At 36.1% G+C, this 20,765-nt stretch overlaps 1 protein-coding gene and 1 pseudogene across 1 annotated transcript in view; one reads left to right on the forward strand and one right to left on the reverse strand.

Moving 5' to 3' along the window:
• Positions 1–20,765, reverse strand: part of FREM1 (FRAS1 related extracellular matrix 1) — a 161,804-nt gene that overhangs the window by 48,742 nt on the left and 92,297 nt on the right. Inside the window, exons 21-24 of the mRNA XM_058301883.2 lie at positions 16,994–17,138; positions 16,034–16,175; positions 12,759–12,954; positions 7,918–8,182 (exon numbers count right to left, since the gene is read on the reverse strand). Coding sequence (XP_058157866.1) covers positions 7,918–8,182; positions 12,759–12,954; positions 16,034–16,175; positions 16,994–17,138 — 748 coding nt within the window. The remainder of the gene's footprint in view (positions 1–7,917; positions 8,183–12,758; positions 12,955–16,033; positions 16,176–16,993; positions 17,139–20,765) is intronic.
• LOC139439443 (methylglutaconyl-CoA hydratase, mitochondrial pseudogene) lies at positions 4,991–6,618 on the forward strand (annotated as a pseudogene).

Raw genomic sequence — 20,765 nt, forward strand, 5'->3', positions numbered from 1 at the left:
GGAGAAGGGGAGAGAAATAAATAAATAAATCTTTAAAAAAAAAATAAAGTGGCTGCTATTAAAAAGTCAGAAAACTGTAAATGTTGTAGAGGATGTGGAGAGATAGGAACACTTATTCCCAGTTGGTGGAAATGTAGAATGGTGCCGCCACTGTGGAGGACTGTTTGGCAGTTCCTAAGGAATTTGAATACAGACTTCCCATGGGAGCTGGCAATACCATTGCTAGGTATATACCCAGAAGAACTGAGAGAAGTGACACGAATAGATATCAACACACCAATGTTGTCATAGCAGCATTATTCACAATAGCCAAAAGTTGGGACAACCCAGATGTCCATCAACTGATGAATGGATAGACAAACTGTGGAATATACACATGATGGAATATTATGCAGCGGTGTGAGGAAATGAAGTTGAGAAATATATGACAACATGGATGACCCTGGAGGACATTATACTGAGTGAAGAAAGCCAGACACAAAAGGACAAATACTGTATGAGTGCCCTATTATGAACTAAATATGTTATGTGAAATATAAATACATTACGTAAAATATGAACATGGGTAGAATTGCATATATTCAGCTTTATATGCAAATTGCATTTGTTCAGCTTTTCTTTGAAGCTCAACAAATTTAAGTTAATACCAGACCAATAAAAGCATATTATACTAATGACAGAGACCAGACACAGAGTAGTACATATTGTAAGATCACATTTATGTAAAATGCAAATATAAATCAATTTATAAAGATGAAACGAGATTAGTGGTTATATAGCTCTGAGGAAGGAATGCTAAGGGGTGTGTACTCTTTCTTTTTGTAGGAATGAAATTGTTCTAAAATTTTTGAGATTACAAATGTACAACATTGTGAATATACTAAAGCCATTTATTATACACTTCGGATAAAATAACCAGAAATGCAGCTAAGTACAGTGGGGGAAGCATAGAGAAATTGAGAGGTAAGGAATTTTCTTATTTGTTTGTTTGCCTGTTTGTTGTTTATTATTATTATTGAGATAATGAAAATGCTCTAATAATGATTGAAGTGATGAACACCCAGCTATATGATTATACCAAATACAATGGTACACTTTGGATGAACTGTATGCTTTACTAATATGTATTTTTTTAATGATGTTTTTTTAAAAAGTAAAATAATCAGAGCATTCCACTACATACTGATTTCTCATATATTATTGGTATATCTTGTTTGTCATTATCATCATAGTCATCATAACTACTAATAAAACATCTCTTTTACACATTAAAAAAATTGAGAAATTCAACAAAACCAAAAGTTGGTTCTTTGAGAAAAGGTGAATAAAACCAACAAACCTTTACGTAGTATCAGAAAGAAAAAAGAGAACACAAATACCTAAAACCAGAAATGAAAGGGGGGACATTACTATCAAATACACAGAAATAAAAAGGATTAAGAGAATACTATGAAGAACTGTACACCAAGAAATCGGAAAACTTAGAAAAAACAGATGAATTCCCAGAAACACATAATCTACCTATTAAGAGTCAAGAAAAAAAATAGATGATCCCAATAGACCAAAAACAAGAGATTGAAACAGAAATCAAATACTTCCCAAAAAAGAAAAGTCCAGGACCACACGGCTCCACTGGTGAATTTTACCAAACATTACAAGAAGTATTAACATCAATCCTACTTAAACTCTTCCAAAAAATTGAAGAGGAGCAAAACGTCCAAAAGAAAAGAAAATTACAGACCAAATATATTCATAGATGCAAAAATCCTCAATGAAATACTAACAAACCGAATCCAATAGCACATTAAAAGAAATATATACCAGGAAAAATCCCACATGATCATTTCAATTGACACAGAAAAGAAACTTGATAAAATCCAGTACCTTCTCTTGATGAAAGCACTTAGAAAACTAAGAAGAGAAAGAAACTCCCACAATACATTACAGGGCATATAAGAGTAACACACAACAAACATCATACTCAAGAGTGAAAGACTGAAAGCTTTCCTTCTAAGAGCAGCAAAAAAAGAGCATGCTTCTAAGATCATGCAAAAAAAGAAATAAAAGGCATCTAAATTGGAAAGGAAGAAGTAAAACATTCCCTATTTTCAGGTGACATGATCCTATCAATCCTGAAAAATCCACAACAAAGGTACTGGAACTAATATATGACTTAAGCAAAGTGGTGGGGTACAAGATGAACATGCAAAAGTCAGCAGTGTTTCTATACCCTTGCAATGAACAGTCTGAAGAGGAAATCAAGAAAAAATTCTATTTACAATAGAAAATAAAAGAAACAAATATCTAGGAGTAGTTTTAACTAAGGATGTAAACAACTTGTACATGGAAAACTATACAACATTGCTAAAAAGAAATCAAAGAAAAGCTAAATAATTGCAAGGACATTCTGTGTTCATGGATTGGAAGACTAAATACTGTTAAAATGTCAGAAACATCTTAAATGGAAGAATAAAGTTGGAGGACTCCCAATTTAAAAACTTATTAGAAAGCTACAGTAATCAAAATAAAATGACAATGGCACAAAGAGATATATGGACCAATGGAATCAAACTGAGACTACAGAAATATACCCTCACATCTATGATCAATTAATTTTTGACAAGGGTGCCAAGACCACTCAATGGAGAAGGAAAAGTCTCTTCAACAAACAGTGCTGGGAAAACTGAATATTCACATGCAAAAGAATGAAGGTGGACTCCTACCTCACACCATATACAAAAATTAACTCCAAATGGATCAAAGATCTAACTATAAGAACCAAAATTATAAAATCCTAGAAGGAAATATAGGGAAGCATCTTCAGGACATTGTGTTATGTAATGGTTTCTTAGGCTTTATTCCCGAAGCAGGAGTAACAAAAGAAAAACAGATAAATGGGACTTTATCAAAATAAAAAACTTTTATGCATCAAAGGATTTTATCACAAAAGTAAAAACACAACCTATAGAATAGGAAAAAACATTTGGAATCTGCATATCCAATAAGGTTTTATTTTCCAGAATATATAAGAAATATTACAAATCAACAACAAAAATTAAACAATGCAATTTAAAAATGGGCAAAAGAGGAAAGCGGCTGTGGCTCAATCAGTTGGATTCACATCTACCATGTAGAAGGCCCTGGGTTTGTGACCTGAGGCCTCCTTTTAAAGGCAGGCTTGCCCGCACACTGCAGAGAGCTGCCTGGCCCACAAGCACCATGGAGAACCGACACAACAAAAAAAGGGAGACAAGCAAAAACACAGAAGAGTGCACAGCAAATGGACACAGAGAGCAGACAGCACACAAAAAGCCACAGGGGCGGGAGGGATTAAAAATATGGACAAAAGATTTGAAATGACATTTCTTCAAAGAAGATGTACAAATGGCCAATAAGCACAGGAAAATATGCTCAATATCATTAGCCACTAGGGATATGAAAATCAAAACCACAACAGGACAGCTAGAATGGCTACTGTTAAAAAAATGGTACTAACAAATGTTGGAGAGGATGTGGAGTAAAGGAGCACTCATTAATTTTTGGCAGGAATGTAAAATGGCACCGTCATGTGGAAGACAGTTTGGTGTTTCCTCAGAAAGTTAAGTGTAGAATTACCATATGATGGCAATCCCACTTCTAGATATATACCCAAAAGAATTGAAAGCAGGGACGCAAATAACATTGCACACCAATGTTCATAACAGCCTTATTCACAACTGCCAAAAGAGAGAAGTAACCCAAGTGTTCATCAACAGATGAATGGATAAACAAAATGTAGTTTATGCATACAATGGAATATTATTTAGCCATAAAAAGAAATGAAGTTCTCGTAAATGCAGCAACATGGTTAAAAGGAGAAAAATTAGGTTATATATGTTACTAGAATAAAAATTTTGAAAAATAAAACCATAGGACTGTACAACACAAACAAGGAACCCTAATTAAACAACAGACTATAGGTAATAGCGTAATTATATTATCAATTGTAATGAAGGTACCAAACTAATGCAAAGTGTTAGTAAAAGGAAAGTGTGCATGTGGTAGGGGCAGGGAGTACAAAGAAACTCTATTTCCTGCATGATTTTTTGTAAACTTATAATTTCTCTTTTAAAAAAAAGCCATAAAAATACATAAATAAAAGCAGAGCTCTTTCAATAAATTGGGGTGAGGGCTCCATAGCCCCTCAGCTCAGCTCCTTCAATCTCTGTGCCCCAGGAGCCCTTAAGGGCTTCTGTGAATCCTTAACCTTCTTCAGAACTCACTCCTCTTCTGAAGTGTGGGCTGGACCCGCAGTGGCTGCTAGTCCTGATTGTGCTTCAGAATCACCTGCAGAGCTTTTTAGCAAATATACAGATTCTTTGGTCCCAAATGGGACTTACCAAAGTCATCTCTCTGGAGTGAGACCCAAGAATTTCTTTTTCTATAAATCTCCAGGTAATTCTCATGAGGCCCTTCTGTAGATGGCATTTAGAAACTCCTGGAATAAATGATTTATTTTTAAAATGCCATCTAATATGGTTTTCTATCTAAACAAATTAGGACATTTTTATATCACTAATCCTTACTTGTAGAGATTTTGTTTTTCATTCTCAGTTCATCACCACCATCTAATTAATACCTATCTTTGCACATTCTGGACATCTTTGCACATTCACACACGGGTTTCTCCAGCAGGGTAACCGGTTTCTCCAAAACAGTCATTAATGTCTGTGGTAGACACCTATGGACATTGAAGGGGGAAGCAGGACTGGAGAGAAACAAACAATTATAGAAATGGGTGGAAAACGAAAAATCCTGAACCTGATATGCATATTTTGAGCCGAAAAGCACCCGGCCTCTGGTAGCGAACTGGAAAGCAAGAGCAGTCACCGAGTCCCGTGCCCTCACTGACAGCACGGTGGCTCTGTGAGACTGGCCCTGAAGCTGGGGCTGCAGGCTCCGCGACAAGATCACGAGTCCGACCAGCCCGGGCTGGGTGCTGAGGGCCGCGATGTGGGGTGGGCGGCGCCCCCGGAGGGGCTACAGCTCTGAGGTGAAAACAGAGGAAGAGCTGTGGGTGCAGTACCTAGAGGAGGAAAATAGAGGTGCTAACCTTAAAGAAAATCAAAATGTACCCCAGTGAGGTTGGTCCTTTTGTCTCCACAGCAAGCACAGTGATGAATGAAATAGCTAATCTTCCTGTGCCAATTACAGCAATAAATGGACTCACATTAGGTGGTGGTCTTGACCTGGCTTTAGCCTGTGATAGAAGAGTAGTAGCTTCCTCTGCAAAAATGGGCCTTGTTGAAACAAAGTTGGCATTTATTCCCAGTACAGCAGGCATGCAGAGATTGCCACGGGCACTGGAGTGCCCCTGGCAAAGGAGCTCATCTTTGCACACATGTGCTAGATGACCAAGAAGCCAAAGCATGATCAGTCATATTCTAGAACAAAACCAAGAGGGAGGAGTCACCTACAAAAAGGACTTGGATCTAGCAAAAGAGTTTTTATCTCTGGGATGTTACAATGAGAGTGGCAAAATCAGCAATTAATCAAGGCTGGCGGTCGATTTAGTAACAGGGTTAGCTATAGAAGAAGCTTATGCTCAGACCATTCCAATGAAAGACAGATTTGAAGGTCATCTTGCTTTTTTTTTTTAAAAGATTTATTTTATTTAATCCCCCCCCCTACCCCGGTTGTCTGTTCTCTGTGTCTATTTGCTGCGTCTTGTTTCTTTGTCCGCTTCTGTTGTCGTCAGCAGCACGGGAAGTGTGGGCGGCGCCATTCCTGTGCAGGCTGCACTTTCTTTTGCGCTGGGCGGCTTTCCTCACGGGCGCACTCCTTGCGCGTGGGGCTCCCCTACGCCGGGGACACCCCTGCGTGGCACGGCACTCCTTGCGCGCATCAGCACTGCGCATGGCCAGCTCCACACGGGTCAAGGAGGCTCGGGGTTTGAACTGTGGACCTCATATGTGGTAGACAGACGCCCTAACCACTGGGCCAAGTCCTTTTCCCAGGTCATCTTGCTTTTAAAGAAAAAAGGCCCCTTACTAGCCTAGCATATGGAATTTCAATGACCAAAGTGAAAAACAGATTATTCATACAGTGTATGCAACATCTGGAATGGATGCATATGCATACTTTGTTCAAATATATATCATGTCATGTTATTCAGATTTATAAAGCTACTAGTATATAGTGTCAAAAACCTAGAGTCAAAATTAGTTGTACATTAAAAACCTTTTCTCGCATATGAGGTTTTCCATTCTTATTTTTTTTCATGTGAATAATTTCTATATTGCACACTCTAGGAAATAATGTTGATTATATGTCTACTCTCCTGCTTTAAGGAAATAAAATGACTTCTGAATATTAAAAAAAAAAAAAGAATAGTTGTTGCTCCTTTCCGTGACTTTTTTCCTCCAAGATTATACTTGGTTTTGTGTGATTTATATATCTTTTTTTAAAAAAGGATAAGAAGATTTTGCTTTGTGTTGTAAAGATTGGGGGGAAAGGGGGCCAAGGAAAGAATACAATAAATAACAGCAATAACAATAGTAATAATAATAGAAGTTAATATCTAGAGCTTCCTATGAATGTTTAGTGTGATATGGTAAAAATTTTACAGGTGGTCAGTAACCCTAGGTGTACGGCAGATGAATCAATGCTCTCAGGGCCTCTTTCATAATCTGTAGAATTTAGGGGGTGGATTATGTAACACAGTTCTCCCAAATGCTAGTCTAAGTTTCCCTGATCTGCACCCCAGGCTGGGGCATCTGTCTTTCTACAAAGGACCTCATACTTAGCGAGCTAGGAGAGCTGCTAGATGATAGACCCTCTAGAGTAGGGGTTCTTAACCTTTTTTGTTCCATGAACCCCTTTGTCAGTCAGGTGAAAAACATAGACCCCTTCCTCAGAATATAGCGGTAAATAGTTTTATGACACTCAACATGGGCATATCTTTAAATTAAATTTCAGGATTATTCAAAATTATGTTTTACAACTTGCCCATTATGTCAATACCTGGTTAACATCTGTTGAAATGGTCATTGTCAGCAAACATTTAGAATTTCAAGTTTTCCCACAGCGTCATAAAGCCATCTCTACCATCTTTACCAACCTTTTTGCGGCAGTTATCCACTGCACTCAGAACATACTACATCAAAATAAAAATCATACTAAGTCCACACTATAGCATATATTATTTAAAAAATACATCACACACACACCAACACGTCCCTGCAAGAATAATGTGTTTTTTTGAATGTTCAATTCAAGCTTACAGACCCCGGCCTCTGTGAATTCCTGGTTAAGAACTCCTGCTCTAGAGTTTCTCTTGCTTTATGTGGCTTGAAACAGATTTTAATATTTTAAATGATTGTAGATTTTCATTAATGTTGTATTTCTACCTTTTCACCAGATTGTTATTCATTTCAATGATTTATTTGATACAAAATCATTGAGCAGGTGCACAGCCCCAATTATACCATTGTTTCTATGGGGAAATAGGACCCACTTTATGACAACATGATTTATGATACAGTTACTGGAACACATTGTATCAAAAGGCAGTGTTTGTTTATGCCAAACGCTTAGTAGTAAATGCTTTTTCCTCAGATTAAAAAAAAAAACATTAAAAAAAAAGACATAAATTACTTTTCTATGGTAGTCCTTAGCTGGGACCCTCAGCACTTACCATTTCTCTTCATAGAACAGCTTGTATTTGGATCTGGTTATGCCTTCATGATTTTTAAACAGGCACTAATTTCTAGTCTTGTTGCTGTCATTTCAATCACATACCTTCACCTTTTACTATCAAGCAATAGAAGAAGAACACAACTATGTTCTTCTATACCACAACTGGAAATGACTCAATTGTTCCTTTAAGAATTCAGGTAAGTCAGGTAAGAGAATCTGAAAAGTTTCCATGAGGCTTACCTGAAGGTGTCACTGGGGACAGCTGCCGTGCTCTTATGTACATAACAGACTGTCTGTCCTGCTATGTCCATTTGACTGAAGCTTGTAATGGGGACTCCAGGATAGTGGACATATTCGACCTGGCCATGTTGCGGTGGGGAGGTGATGACATAGAGCAGGTCCTCAGGCTTGTCTGTTCCATCCATAGCAAGGAGAGTGGTGGTCGTCAAGAAACCTCTGTTACCTTTAGATACCACAAGAGGTTTTGCAAGGATGACAATATCACCTGCATGACAGAAGAGGTTCTGGTTAAGAACCATATGAAAAAAATATAATGCTGAAGTTACAGGTAAAAGACAAAGATAAAACTGAAAAAATCAAAGCCTATATATTTGGTGTTTAATTTTGTTTCCTCTTGATAGAATTTAAAAAATGGAAAACTTACAGGCTTCAAAAATTTTAAAAAAACACATTTGCAAGTCAGTTGAGAGCGTCCCTATTTTGTACTGTTTCACACTATATGGATATTATTTGTTTTAATATTATTCATCACAAAAAGTAAACATTTACTTGACATTCAGCAAGTAAAATAAATTTCATTTTGTATATATTCTAGTTTGCACAACATCAGTGGAAAGTCATTGTACTTTAGTATGCCAAGAAGTCCAGAGTAAAACTGTGATCACACATGTGAGGAAATGAAACTTTACAGTGTTTAACAATGGACCAAACACACATCATTTTACTGTACAAAGAGCCTAAACTATCAAATTAAATTTGGGAATAGAGTTTTTATTAAACTGATTCAGCAATTTTTATATAACTACTATTAACAGAAGAATTATGGGCAAAAGACACAAGCAGCGTTTCACAGAAGAGGAAACACATGGTGGTCAATAAATGTAAAAGATGCTGGATCTCATCATAATCATGGACATGCAAATCAAGATCATCATAAGTTGCCATTTCATACCCCTTTGATTGGCAAAAATGTAGATGTCTGACAGTACCAAGTGTTAAAGACAATGTGAATCAATCAAGAGAATCCTGCATGTGATCCTGGTGGGAGTGCATATTGGTAAACAATTTGGCATTATTTTGCAAAGAGTTGAATATTCGCATATGCTCCGACCAGCAATTCCAGCCCAGCTGTGTACTGGAGAGAAACTCAGGCACTTGCACCACAGCAGGCATGTCCCAGAATGGTCATAGCAGCACAGTTTGTAATTGAAAACATTGGAAATAACCCAAATGCCTTTTCAAAAGGTGAGTGCAAAACAACTGTGGCCTATTTATATAAATGAATTTTAAACAGTAGCAAAATGAATGAACTATAGCTACATGCAACAATACAGGAAGAGATTATGAACACCATTCGTTGCCTGAGCAAGTCTCAGAAACTATCAACAAAAGGAAGAAAGCAATAAAGACAAAATTCAGGGGGGTGGTTACAGGATGGTTGTAGAGCAGATATACAGAGCAGATGTATACAGCAAATATATAGAGCAGATAGGCAGGTGTTCCTTATTGCTACTATTCCAGTCCTTGAATTGTGCTACAGGGTTACAGGCATTCATTACATTATTTTAAATAGAATGTATGAATGAGTGAAATAGAAGTGGGTCATGCATGGACCAAGTTTGTAGTGTTTTACAAATTAAGGATTATAATCCAATTTTGCTCACCTGAGGTCCATCGAAAATGAATATTAAAAAAAAAATTAGAACTTCTACTTTGTGCCAGGCATAGGGCTAGAGGCTCTTAAATCTTCATACCAATCATGTGATATAGGGTATTACCATATTTCCCAGGTTAAAAATGAGGAAATTAAGGCACAGAAATGTTAACTAGCTTATTCATGGTTACACAATTAATAAAAGCTGAAACTAGAACTTGTACTCAAGCTCTTTGAAATGAGAGCACAGGCTTATAAACAATATTATATTGCTTCATCTCTTTACTATATAGGGAATTTTATAAATTCACACTAAAAGCGTGAATATTCAAAACGAAAAATGTGTGAAATAAATGTCATCTCTACATTTTTTAAATCTTCAATAAAATTTTGAAAAGATATTCTGTCTTCAGAGGGAGAAATGCAGATACAACATCAAGGAGGTACCAGTTTAGACCAATACTTCCTAACGAGGAGACGTTTGGCAATGTCTGATGACATTTTTTCTTGTCATGACTGGGTTTGCTACTGACTTCCAGAGGGTAGAAGCCAGGAATGCTACAAAACATCCTGTAATGCAAAAGAAACACACCAGAACCAAGAATTACCCATTCCAAAATGTCAAAGTGCCAAGATGGAAAAACCTTGTTTAGATGATCAAATTGGTCTTTGGAGTATACCATGCTATTTTCTCAAAAGGCTATCTAACTCAAGTATTACGTAGAGTCAAAGTCCATCCTAATTGGAAATCAAAGCCTGTGCCAGAAATGCTACAGAGAGAAGCAAGATGAATTTATCAAGCAAGTAAGAAGAATGAACAAGGGAGGGGAAACAAAAAAAAAACACTCATAAGAGCTTCCACCAGGAGCAGAAAATGGGAATAAAGGGAGAAAGAGCACTTGGCTCTTGTGTCAATCCAATCATTTAGCACTGCAAGGGCAGAGTATGGGTTAGGGTCAACAAGAGATGATGTCCTTCTAAACTTCTCTTAAAAATCTCAACTACACTTTTGCCACAGTGCAAACCAGATGATAGAGTAATTCAAAGACCTAATGTTATTTATAATGGTCCTTCAAATGGTAATAACCTGTACCCTCAGTATTAGGGTTATGATTAAGTCTAACTATTCTGAGTGGCTTTATGCAGAGCTGTATTAGTCAGGGTTCTCTAGGGAAACAGAATCAACGAGGGATATCTGTCAATAGTAAGAGATTTATCAGAGTCTCTCACGCAGCCGTGGGGATGCACAAGTACAGGTTCTGCAGGCAGGCTGCAACCAGGACCTCTGATGAAAGTCCAGTGAAGATTCTTGATGAGTTCTGGGAAATGTTGGCTGTCCAAAGATGGGCTGGGAAATTCTCTCTCAATGCTGGAATCACTTCCCCTTTTAAGGGCTTCAACTGTTTGGGTTAAGTGTCACTCATTGCTGATGGCAATCTCCCTGATTGATGTAATTATAACCAGCAATTTACCACTGCAGTAAAGTTAATGGTGACTAAAGTCCGTAAGTGCCCTTGTATTACAGTTAACCCAGTGCTTGCTTGACCAAACAACTGGGCACAGTTATCTGGCCGAGTTGACATAATAGCCTAACCATCACAAGTGGTAAACATTTATGGCTATAAAATCATGGGACAACCTGAGAAAATTGATGTTAAGTAACTAAAAGGATAAACACTATACCTAGATAAACGACCACTATTTAAAAAAAACAAAAAGACAAGTTTCTGTGTCTAATGAGCATAGGTTTACAAAAGTCCTTTTAGAAAATACGTGTCAGTTGTGATACAGACTGGTTCCTTCTCTTTCTGGGTGCACACCTAGAATTTCTATTGTCCAGCTTCCCTTAATGTGGAATGTGACTGTAATCTGGAAGATACTTCTTGAAGTACCTTTAAGCCCAGCCACGAAATCCTCTCCTTTTCCCCCCGATCCTACTTTCCTCTAGCGAGAAGGAACATGATCTTCAGAAAATTGCAGGGAACAGCTTCCTTCCACCACCAGCAAACTGCACTATGCTAAGCAATTGTAATGACAGTCTACTCTAATGCATTTGTTGTATTACATTTTCTTGGACATGTACTTATGATGGACATAGTCTTGTTTTGCAGAGAGAAATGTGTACAGTAATACCTAGCTTATCTGAAAGTTACTTATTCGACATCTTCAAGGAACACACATTTTACCATCAGGAAACAAACAAATAAAATATATTATACAGCAAAAACTAAACATCTCAAAGTCAAACCAAGCTGACAAAATTTTTTTTATTAAATTAAGAAATTCTGTAATTCTACAAGGCTCATGAAGGAAGATATTTAATGCACTTAAACATTCAATTTAGCTGTGAATTTCCTAGCAGCCAAAGCAAGGCAATCATTCAACAAGGATGTACTGAGGATCAAAACTATGTTTGTTTCTGGGCCTTTTTAGATCGCTGGACTATATATAGATGAATTAAGTGTGATCCTTATGTGCCTCATCTGGGCTCTCAGCAAAATTATGGGTTAGTGACAGTTGGGCATCAGGAGTTGATATTCTTCCTGCTGAGCTTTCTTCCCAGTATTTTTTTTAACTCCCCTCCTCCTACCACTTATATGCTGCTGAGTTCTATTATGCAAATGATCTGTTCAATTAACTCAAAAGAAGTTTATGATCTTAGAGTGTTCTCCCTTGTCCCCAAAGAGTATGATTTAGTACTTTCAAAGTAAAAAGAGCAACAGCTACCAACCTTTTTCAATGATCAAGTTCCTTTTGATTATTTTAAAATTTGAAATGCATTTGTTTCTACTTCCTTTATTATTGTTATTATTATAATACTACTGGAAATATTTTCCCTTGAAACTCCATTTTCAAGTAAGGATTCACTTCCTAAAGATAAAACTAGTGTTACCAATTGATTCTGAAAATTTTTACTTAAAGCAAAAACAAAAACTAACACCTGCCAGTTCAAGGAACTTGTGCAGCCACATTGTGGGCAAGGTAATGGACTGGCTTTCTACCTGCAAGCACATCATAGATTCTAGTCAAAGCAGGCAGAGAGACAAAGGATCAAACCATACATGATGGAATTTCAGGGAAAAAGAAAGGAAGGAAAGAAAGAGAAAACATTTGTTGAGTGATTTTACCAGCTCACTTCCACTTAGATAAGTTGGCACCAATAAACCTTGGTTGAACATTCATTTACCTTTCCCCATGTCCTGGATGGTGATGTGACAGACAAATGCTGGAGACCTATTGTCGCCATCCCAGAGGAAGAAGGTGAAGCTGTCTTCGTTCTGGGAATCCATTGCCCCAGTGTGTGTGTATCTCAGCAAGTTCAGATCCACTTCCTCTTGCGTGCACTTCATGCCAGGTTGGAGAGGGACCCAGTCCCTCCCTATCTGAAAGGTGCCAGAATTAGTCAGCTGTCTATAATTTTTTTCCCCAAGCTGTTAATGGACATTTAACATATCCTAAAATACTCTAAGATAAATTATATTTTAAGGCCACTTCAGAGTCTATTTACTTTTGCCATTTTACCTTATATATTTTTTGCCTTTTAAAGAAAGACATTAAAATAATTTAAGACTTGGAGAAAAGCTAGCTTCAACCAAAAGGATTTTTTAACAAAGTCATATGGCAATTCAATAATATTGCCACTTCAAAGGTATTTAACATAAGCAATCATAGCTGGTTAAATATTCCAATTAATGAGAGCATGTTGGTAATCTAGCTGCTGGAATAGGTTCTTTAAAATTCAACGTGTTTTGTCAGGGCTTTTCTTTTTTTAAGTTTGTTTTATTGTAAAACTAAGCAAACCTTTTTTTCCCCCCAAACTGGCTTACCTGAAGAAGCTAAACAAAAGAGATTGGATGTATCTATTCCCCAGTACTTTTTCCAGCCTTACTACAGCTCAAAGAAAATGTTTGGGACCACTATCACCCCCTACATTTATATTCTAGGTCAGCAAAAAAATATAAATTGCAAATACTATATTTGGTTTTCATCCAAATCTTTTAGAAACTAGGCAGCATTTATCAAGCATATATTCTGTATAGGGCTCAGTGCAAAAATTTTAGAAATGGGAGCTAACAACTGATTGTATTAGAAAATATAATACTAAATCTGAATCTGATTTATAATTCTACTGTTATTTCTTAAGATACATACCTTTTGCTAAGAATAACTCATAAAACATCATCTGACATAATTCAAAAAAAATTTCATCTTAAAAATTTACTAAATGATACTTTCTTATGCTTTTCCTCCTGTCTGGTTTAAGAGATTAAATCAGAAATTTAAATCATCTGTATTTTATTTTCCTTGATATATTATTCCACAGATTCCCTATTCCTGGTAAAGAAGCTTTGTCCCCCTTTTCCCACCACTGTGTTACCACTTCCCTTTATGTCATTTATTTGATAGTGATTCCTCTTCCCTAATATTTTGTCCATCTGATTATTTGTAGACAGGTACGCTCTGTTCAGTGCTCACTGGGTGAAAGCTAATTTTATTATTATAATTAAGCTCATTGTTTATTTCCAGCATAAAATCTATTGCAAATATAATTTTTAAAACAGATTCACTTTCAGATTTTAAATTGGAAAGACTGAAACTCTATTTAAATCTTTTCCTTTGTAATCTCTTCTAAGAAAGTAAATACAGAAGATACCTTTTGCTCTTTCTTGTTTCTATCCATGTCCCCACTTATCCCCCCAAATGTGAGCTTGGCTTGATGGAATCATTTGAAGGTGCAGAAGGAGGCAGAAAATAAGAGTCAAACTCGAGGTAGGGAAAGGTAAGTAAAGTCAACAAGGAAACAGGGCCCTTTGAGATGGTCCAGGAGAGGGTTCTACTCTCTGCTTTTGGAGACATCTGGGAAAGCCTAGGGAGTTGGGAGAGAACTAAGGGGAGCAATAGTGAGACACTGGAGCTCTCTGGATTTTCATACATCCACACCACTTCCATTCTCAAACCACCCCACTGTGTGAGATTTCACTGCATTTCCACTTCATTGAGCTTTGAAATGAAATAAGGACACAGCTGCACCTCAATTCTAATCAGTGATTGCTCTTCACTCTGATTCTCTATGGTGCATGCAATCTAAGACTATCAAGCTGTTTCACACAGAATGAATCCTGCCACTTTTCAAAGACTGTGTCTACATTAGATTAAAAGTTAAGCTTTCAGTCAAATAATCACATTGGGGATGGTTGGTGGTCGTTGCTGCTAGTTTTAATCTACCATTCAAATAAGCATTTTGACTGATTACTCAAGTGACCTTCTCAAGTGACTGATCTATAATTTGGGTTGGGCTAATCCTTGGGCATCATGCACACAGTTTGAATCAGACTGAAATGTTGCTATTCCAGGACTGAAGTGGAACAAGGTGCTGTTATCGGACTATAAAGCAAGCTGTTGGAAGGGACAGCAATGGAACCCAGGTGTTTCTACCCCTGAATTGCTTAATGCTTTGCTGTGCACTAAAGGAAATAATTTCCAGAGCACACACAAATCCAGGAATGTTAATTTATTACCTCATGTTATTCACTGGACTTGCTATGGCTGTTGTTAAAATCTGACAGATGTTTAGTGGGGTGGGATGATACAAAGTTCTCTCCACATTTCTCACCCTAACTTGAGGCCTCTGGTGTCATAGGGGGAAATAGGACTGGAGAAGAAAAGCACCACCCTTTTGGCTTTTAAACTCATTTCAGATATAATACAGAGCAAATTTATAGACGGATGAGTGAGTTATGCCCTGGAGAAAAGTTAAGGATTGTCCCTGCACGGAGACAAAAATTGGAAGCTGAGACTTGGAAAGGAAGCAAGGAAGCTGCTCACTGCTGAGGGTCTCTGAGAAAGGAAGAGGTGGTAATACTCAGAAAATGTGGGGAATCTACAGGACAAAAGGGCCTATGCCCTGATTGTCATTTAAGTCCCAGTACTGCTGCCCTAAAATCCCTGTATCAGAGTGTCAAGGCCACCGAGATGATAGTTGGGGGATTTAGGGCTGAGGGAACTGGAGGTAGCCCCTCCAAATTTCCCCAGGGCTGAACGTCATGAAAGAACAGTGTTTTCATGTTCCTGGGAATGATCTAGAACTTAACTGAGGGAGAAAACTGATAGACCTGAAGAAGTTTAACTATTGAGATTACAGGATGCTAAAGAAGAAATTTACAAGGATCATAAGCCAAAGATCTGGTAGAAATGAAAATATCTAAAAGGATGCTAGAAACTGACAGCCTGCTTTCCAGTGAACAACTCCAATATTTCCAATGGTTGAATTGACCCTGAGTAGGCTAGAAAACTTATAAGAATGCATGTTCATCTGAAGAAGGAAAATTAAATTTTGTACCTCTTTGCAGGACATTAGATAGAGAATAAATTCAGTTATAGAATTTTTTTCTTTGGAGAAAATTTATACCTGCTATATTGGATTTGAAGAAGATTTTCTTTTATAGTAGAAAGGTCACTAACCTTAAGCTGAAGTTGCCCATTTTGGGGAAGACTTTCAAATAAATAATAAATCTTTTCCCTGGATGAGTCTTCATCTGAGGCTGAAAGAACAGCACTAGAAATGACACGAGTTTCACCCATATTCATTACAATTTCAGCCTTCCTGTAAAAAGGGAAAATGCCTGAATTGATATGAAAATAGAAAGCATTGTTTTTTTAGGGAACACTTACAATGACTATTACAGATCCCAACCTCCAATATTTAGGTAATGGCATTCAATATCCAAAGTACTGAAAACGATGGCTCAGCTACATGAAATATGCTCTTATTTCACTTCATGTGTGAAAATCCAAAAACACATTGGGTAAAGGAAATTATCCTTGATAACCTTGGTGGGTCTCATCTAGTCAGCTAAAGGCCTTGGAGCAAAAACCATCCTGTGAACGAATTCCTTAAAATAAATAAATAAACATATATATATATATACATAGATACATATTATATATGGTGAGGGATGATGAGAGAAGAGGTACTGATATATTTCCTTCAGTTACTCTTAGTTAAAAGTTTGACCAAATCCATAGTGAGGACAATCTGCAGTAATATTATGACACTTTAGTTGAATCTGTATATTAGCTGCACTTGGGTGTATGCATGCAAGTGATTATATGCATATTTATTTAGCAGACTATTCATTCCATACTGCTTGATAAGTCATTCTTATTCATTCACAACTAAATAAAACTTTTAAAAGAAAATCAAATGCTAAAAGAGCTAATTTGAGAATGGTTAAGGAGAGGTTACATTGACATATACACTAAAGACTCTACTGCCTGAATGGGTGAGATAACTTTGTAACTGAGGGGAACTGTCAAAGCTTGCTTCTGTCTGGGGGACATGGACTATATTTGCAACCAGCATTATAGACCTCATAGCATTTTACAGAGACTCTAACAAGGGACTCTTTTCAGTTAACTTACTTGCTCAGCATTGGTTTTTCATCATTAACCGGGGTGACCTCTACTGAAATGGTTTTAAGTATTTTATGTTTCCCATCCGACAACTGGATTGTAAAGTCATCAGCAAGGTTCTCAGAGTCATCATGCACATACATCAATCTCATTCCTGGAAGAAGGGTAGAAATAAGAGAGAAAATAAGTCTTTCTTAAGATTGAACCATCTCAACACATTTCATAGCTAATCCTTTTTAATTTATAGGACATTGGCTTTAGTAAGAGTTCACTAATCAGTACAATGGGTGAAATCAAATTAGTTTTATGAAATAAAAGTGATTTCTTAGCTCATAAAAGATTCTTTTTTTAAGATTTATTTATTTCTCTCCCCTTTCCCTCGCCCCTCCCCCCCAGTTGTCTGTTCTCTGTGTCTATTTGCTGCATGTTCTTCTTTGTCTGCTTCTGTTGTCATCAGCGGCACTGGAATCTGTGTTTCTTTTCGTTGTGTTGTCTTGTGTCAGCTCTCCGTGTGTGCAGTGCCATTTTTTGGCAGGCTGCCCTTTCTTTCGCGCTGGGTGACTCTCCTTACAGGGCACACTCTTTGTGTGTGGGACTCCCCTACGCAAGGGACACCCCAGTGTGGCATGGCACTCACATAAGCACCACGCATGGCCCAGCTCCACACGGGTCAAGGAGGCCCAGAGTTTGAACTGCAGACCTCCCATGTGGTAGATGGATGCTCTATCCATTGGGCCAAGTCCACTTCCCCATAAAAGATTCTTTACACAAATAATTTAGAATTTGACACAGTTTATTTAAAATCAGTGAGAAGATCAATTAATAAATTGTATAAGTACAATATTGTCAGAGTGTTTAAATAAAACTGAGAAAATTAGTTAGCTATTGGAGAAAAATTATATTTAGACCTCTACTTCAAACTAAACACCAAAGCAAATTCCAGATGGATCAAAACTTAAATATAAAAAATGTAACTATTTTTAAAAACTACCTAACATTAATATGGAAATGTAAGAGATCTAGACTAACCAAAGCAATCTTGAAAAAGAGCCAAGTCAGAGCACTCACATTGACTGATTTCAAAGCTCAAAGCTACATTAATGAACACAGTGTTATATTCACATAAGGACAGACATATAGATCAGTGGAATAGAATTGGAAGTCCAGAAATAAGCCTTTACATGTATGGTCCATTGATTTTCCATAAGGATGTTAAGACAATTTAGTGGGGAAAATATTCAACAAATGGTGCGGAGGAAACTAGATCTTTAGAGGCTAAAATAATTAATATGGACACCTACCCCAAACTAGATACAAAAAACTAACTCAAAATGGATCAGAGAACTAAATGTAAGAGCTAAAATAAAATCTAAGAAGAAAACAGGAGTAAATCTTTGTGATCTGGTGTTAGGCAGTAGTTTCTCAGATATGACACCAAAATCACAAGTGACAAAAAAAAAAAAATAGGTAAATTGGACTTCATCAAAAGTAAAAACTTTTGTGTTGCAAGTGATCCCTTCAAGAAAGCAAAAAAGCCCACAGAAGGGGAGAAAATATCTGTAAATTATATATCCGTCAAGGGTCTAATCAAAATCAAATAACCCAATTTAAAAATGGGCAAAGGATTAGAATAGATATTTCTCCAGAAGATATAAGAAAATATACAAATGGCTGGTTAATAAACCCATGAAAAGATGTTCAGCACCATTAGTCATTACAAATCCAACCCACAATGACATACTACTTCATACCCAGTAGGATAGCTATAATCAAAAAGATAGACAACGACAAATGTTGGTGAGGATGTGGAGAAATTAGAAGCCTCAAACGTTGTTGGTAGGAATATAAAATGTGTTCAGCCACTTTGGAAAACAGTCTAGTTCTTCAAAATGTTAAACATATAGTCACCATATGACCCAGGAATTCCACTCCTAGGTATATACCCAAGAGAAATGAAAACATATGTCCATACATATGTTTTTTAGCAGCATTATTCATGATTGTCCATCAACTGTTAAATGGCTAAATAAAATGTGGTATGTCTGTAAAGTGGAATATTTTAGTTGGCAATAAACAGAAATGAAGTACTGATTTATGCTATGACATGGATGGACCTTGAAAACATTATGCTAACCAGTTACAAAAGACCATATATTCCATTTATATTATTCCATTTATAAGAAATGTCCATAATAGGCAGTCTATAAAGACAGAAGACAGATTAGTGGTTGTCAGGGGTTAGAGAGAGGGAGGGATGAGGGTTTCTTTTTGGGGTGACAAAAATGTTCTAAAATTTATTGTAGTGATGGCTGCACAACTCTGTGAATATAATAAAAACCATTGACTCATGCATGATATGTGGCTGAATTTTATGAATTTCACATGAATTATATCTCAATAAAGCTGTTACTAAAACTTAAGAAGAAAAACTTAAAAAGAAAAGAGAAGTAAATAGTTTATCTATGGATATAGAAAGCCTTTCTAAATATAAAAAAAAGAGAAAGTGTAAAGGAAAACGACAAATTTTACTTCTTACAATATTTAATTTCTGTACTCAAAAACATGAATTTAAAAGCAAATAAAACATGGGAAATATATTTGTAAAATGTGACATATAAAAATTAATACATAAATATATCTTATAAATCAGTATGAATAATCACACTCCAATGGAAAAATGAGCAAAGGCCATAAATGATCAATTCATAAAAGGTAAAACATATATGGTCAATAACCATAGGAAAATATGTTCAATCTCAAAATGTATGAATTGCAATTCAAGACAGCAATGAAAGACTACCATTGATCATCAAATTTGCAAAGGTTTTTAAAAATATTGCTATCCATTATTGGTTAGGAAAAATAGGTGTGTTCATGCACTGATGGCAATGGCAATTTTTTCCAAAAGTATTATAAATGTTCATCTTTTTACCAAGTAATCTTACTACAAAAAATCTATCCAAAATAAATATGAAGTGAGTTCATCAAGAGATAAGATATGTTTATTGATATGTAACATCATACCAAGAAACAGGAAGCTACCTTATTAATGGAAAATAGGAGAGAGTTATATAAAATTACAGTGTAGTATATCCATACTTTGAAACACAATATAGTTACCAAACTCATGTTTTCAATTAATATTTAAAATAAAATGTAAGAAAATGCTTATAAAAATTGATTTAAAAGCAGTTTACATAATATGGCAGCAATTTTGTAAGTTCTCTCTATTTTTGTGAGGGATACATGTGAGAATACACTACAGTAAAAACAATAACAAAAACAAAAAAGGAGCCATAAATGAACGAAAATAAAATAGGGGTGAAAATCTAATGCTAAATTTCAACCAAAACATTGATTTATGGAACTACTATCTTTTTCTTTAAAATTATTTTCCAAATTTTATTCAATGAGTATATAATAACTAACCTAAATTAATTGGTAAATTTACTTTTTAAAGGTGACTTTCTTAAGAGAAAATTTGAATTATTATTTCTTGTTTCTTTGTTGTAAATATTTGAAACCACATAATTATTATTTTCTACACATTGTAATTGATCTGGTAATATTTAAACTTCAGAATTTATTTGCAACTGATAAAATTTGATAACTGGTAAAAACTGAGACATATAGGAATTATTTTTTCAAATTCATATATGAGATAACTGTACAACTACTGCAAAATAAACTTTGAGGTGGAGACATTACACTTTAGTTGGGAAAACAAATAGTTAAAAGACAGCATGAACATTATTGAACAAGTATTAAAATGAGGCAAGCA

The sequence above is a fragment of the Dasypus novemcinctus genome, chromosome 8 (assembly GCF_030445035.2).
Source record: "Dasypus novemcinctus isolate mDasNov1 chromosome 8, mDasNov1.1.hap2, whole genome shotgun sequence".
NCBI classification, from domain to species: Eukaryota; Metazoa; Chordata; class Mammalia; order Cingulata; family Dasypodidae; genus Dasypus; species Dasypus novemcinctus.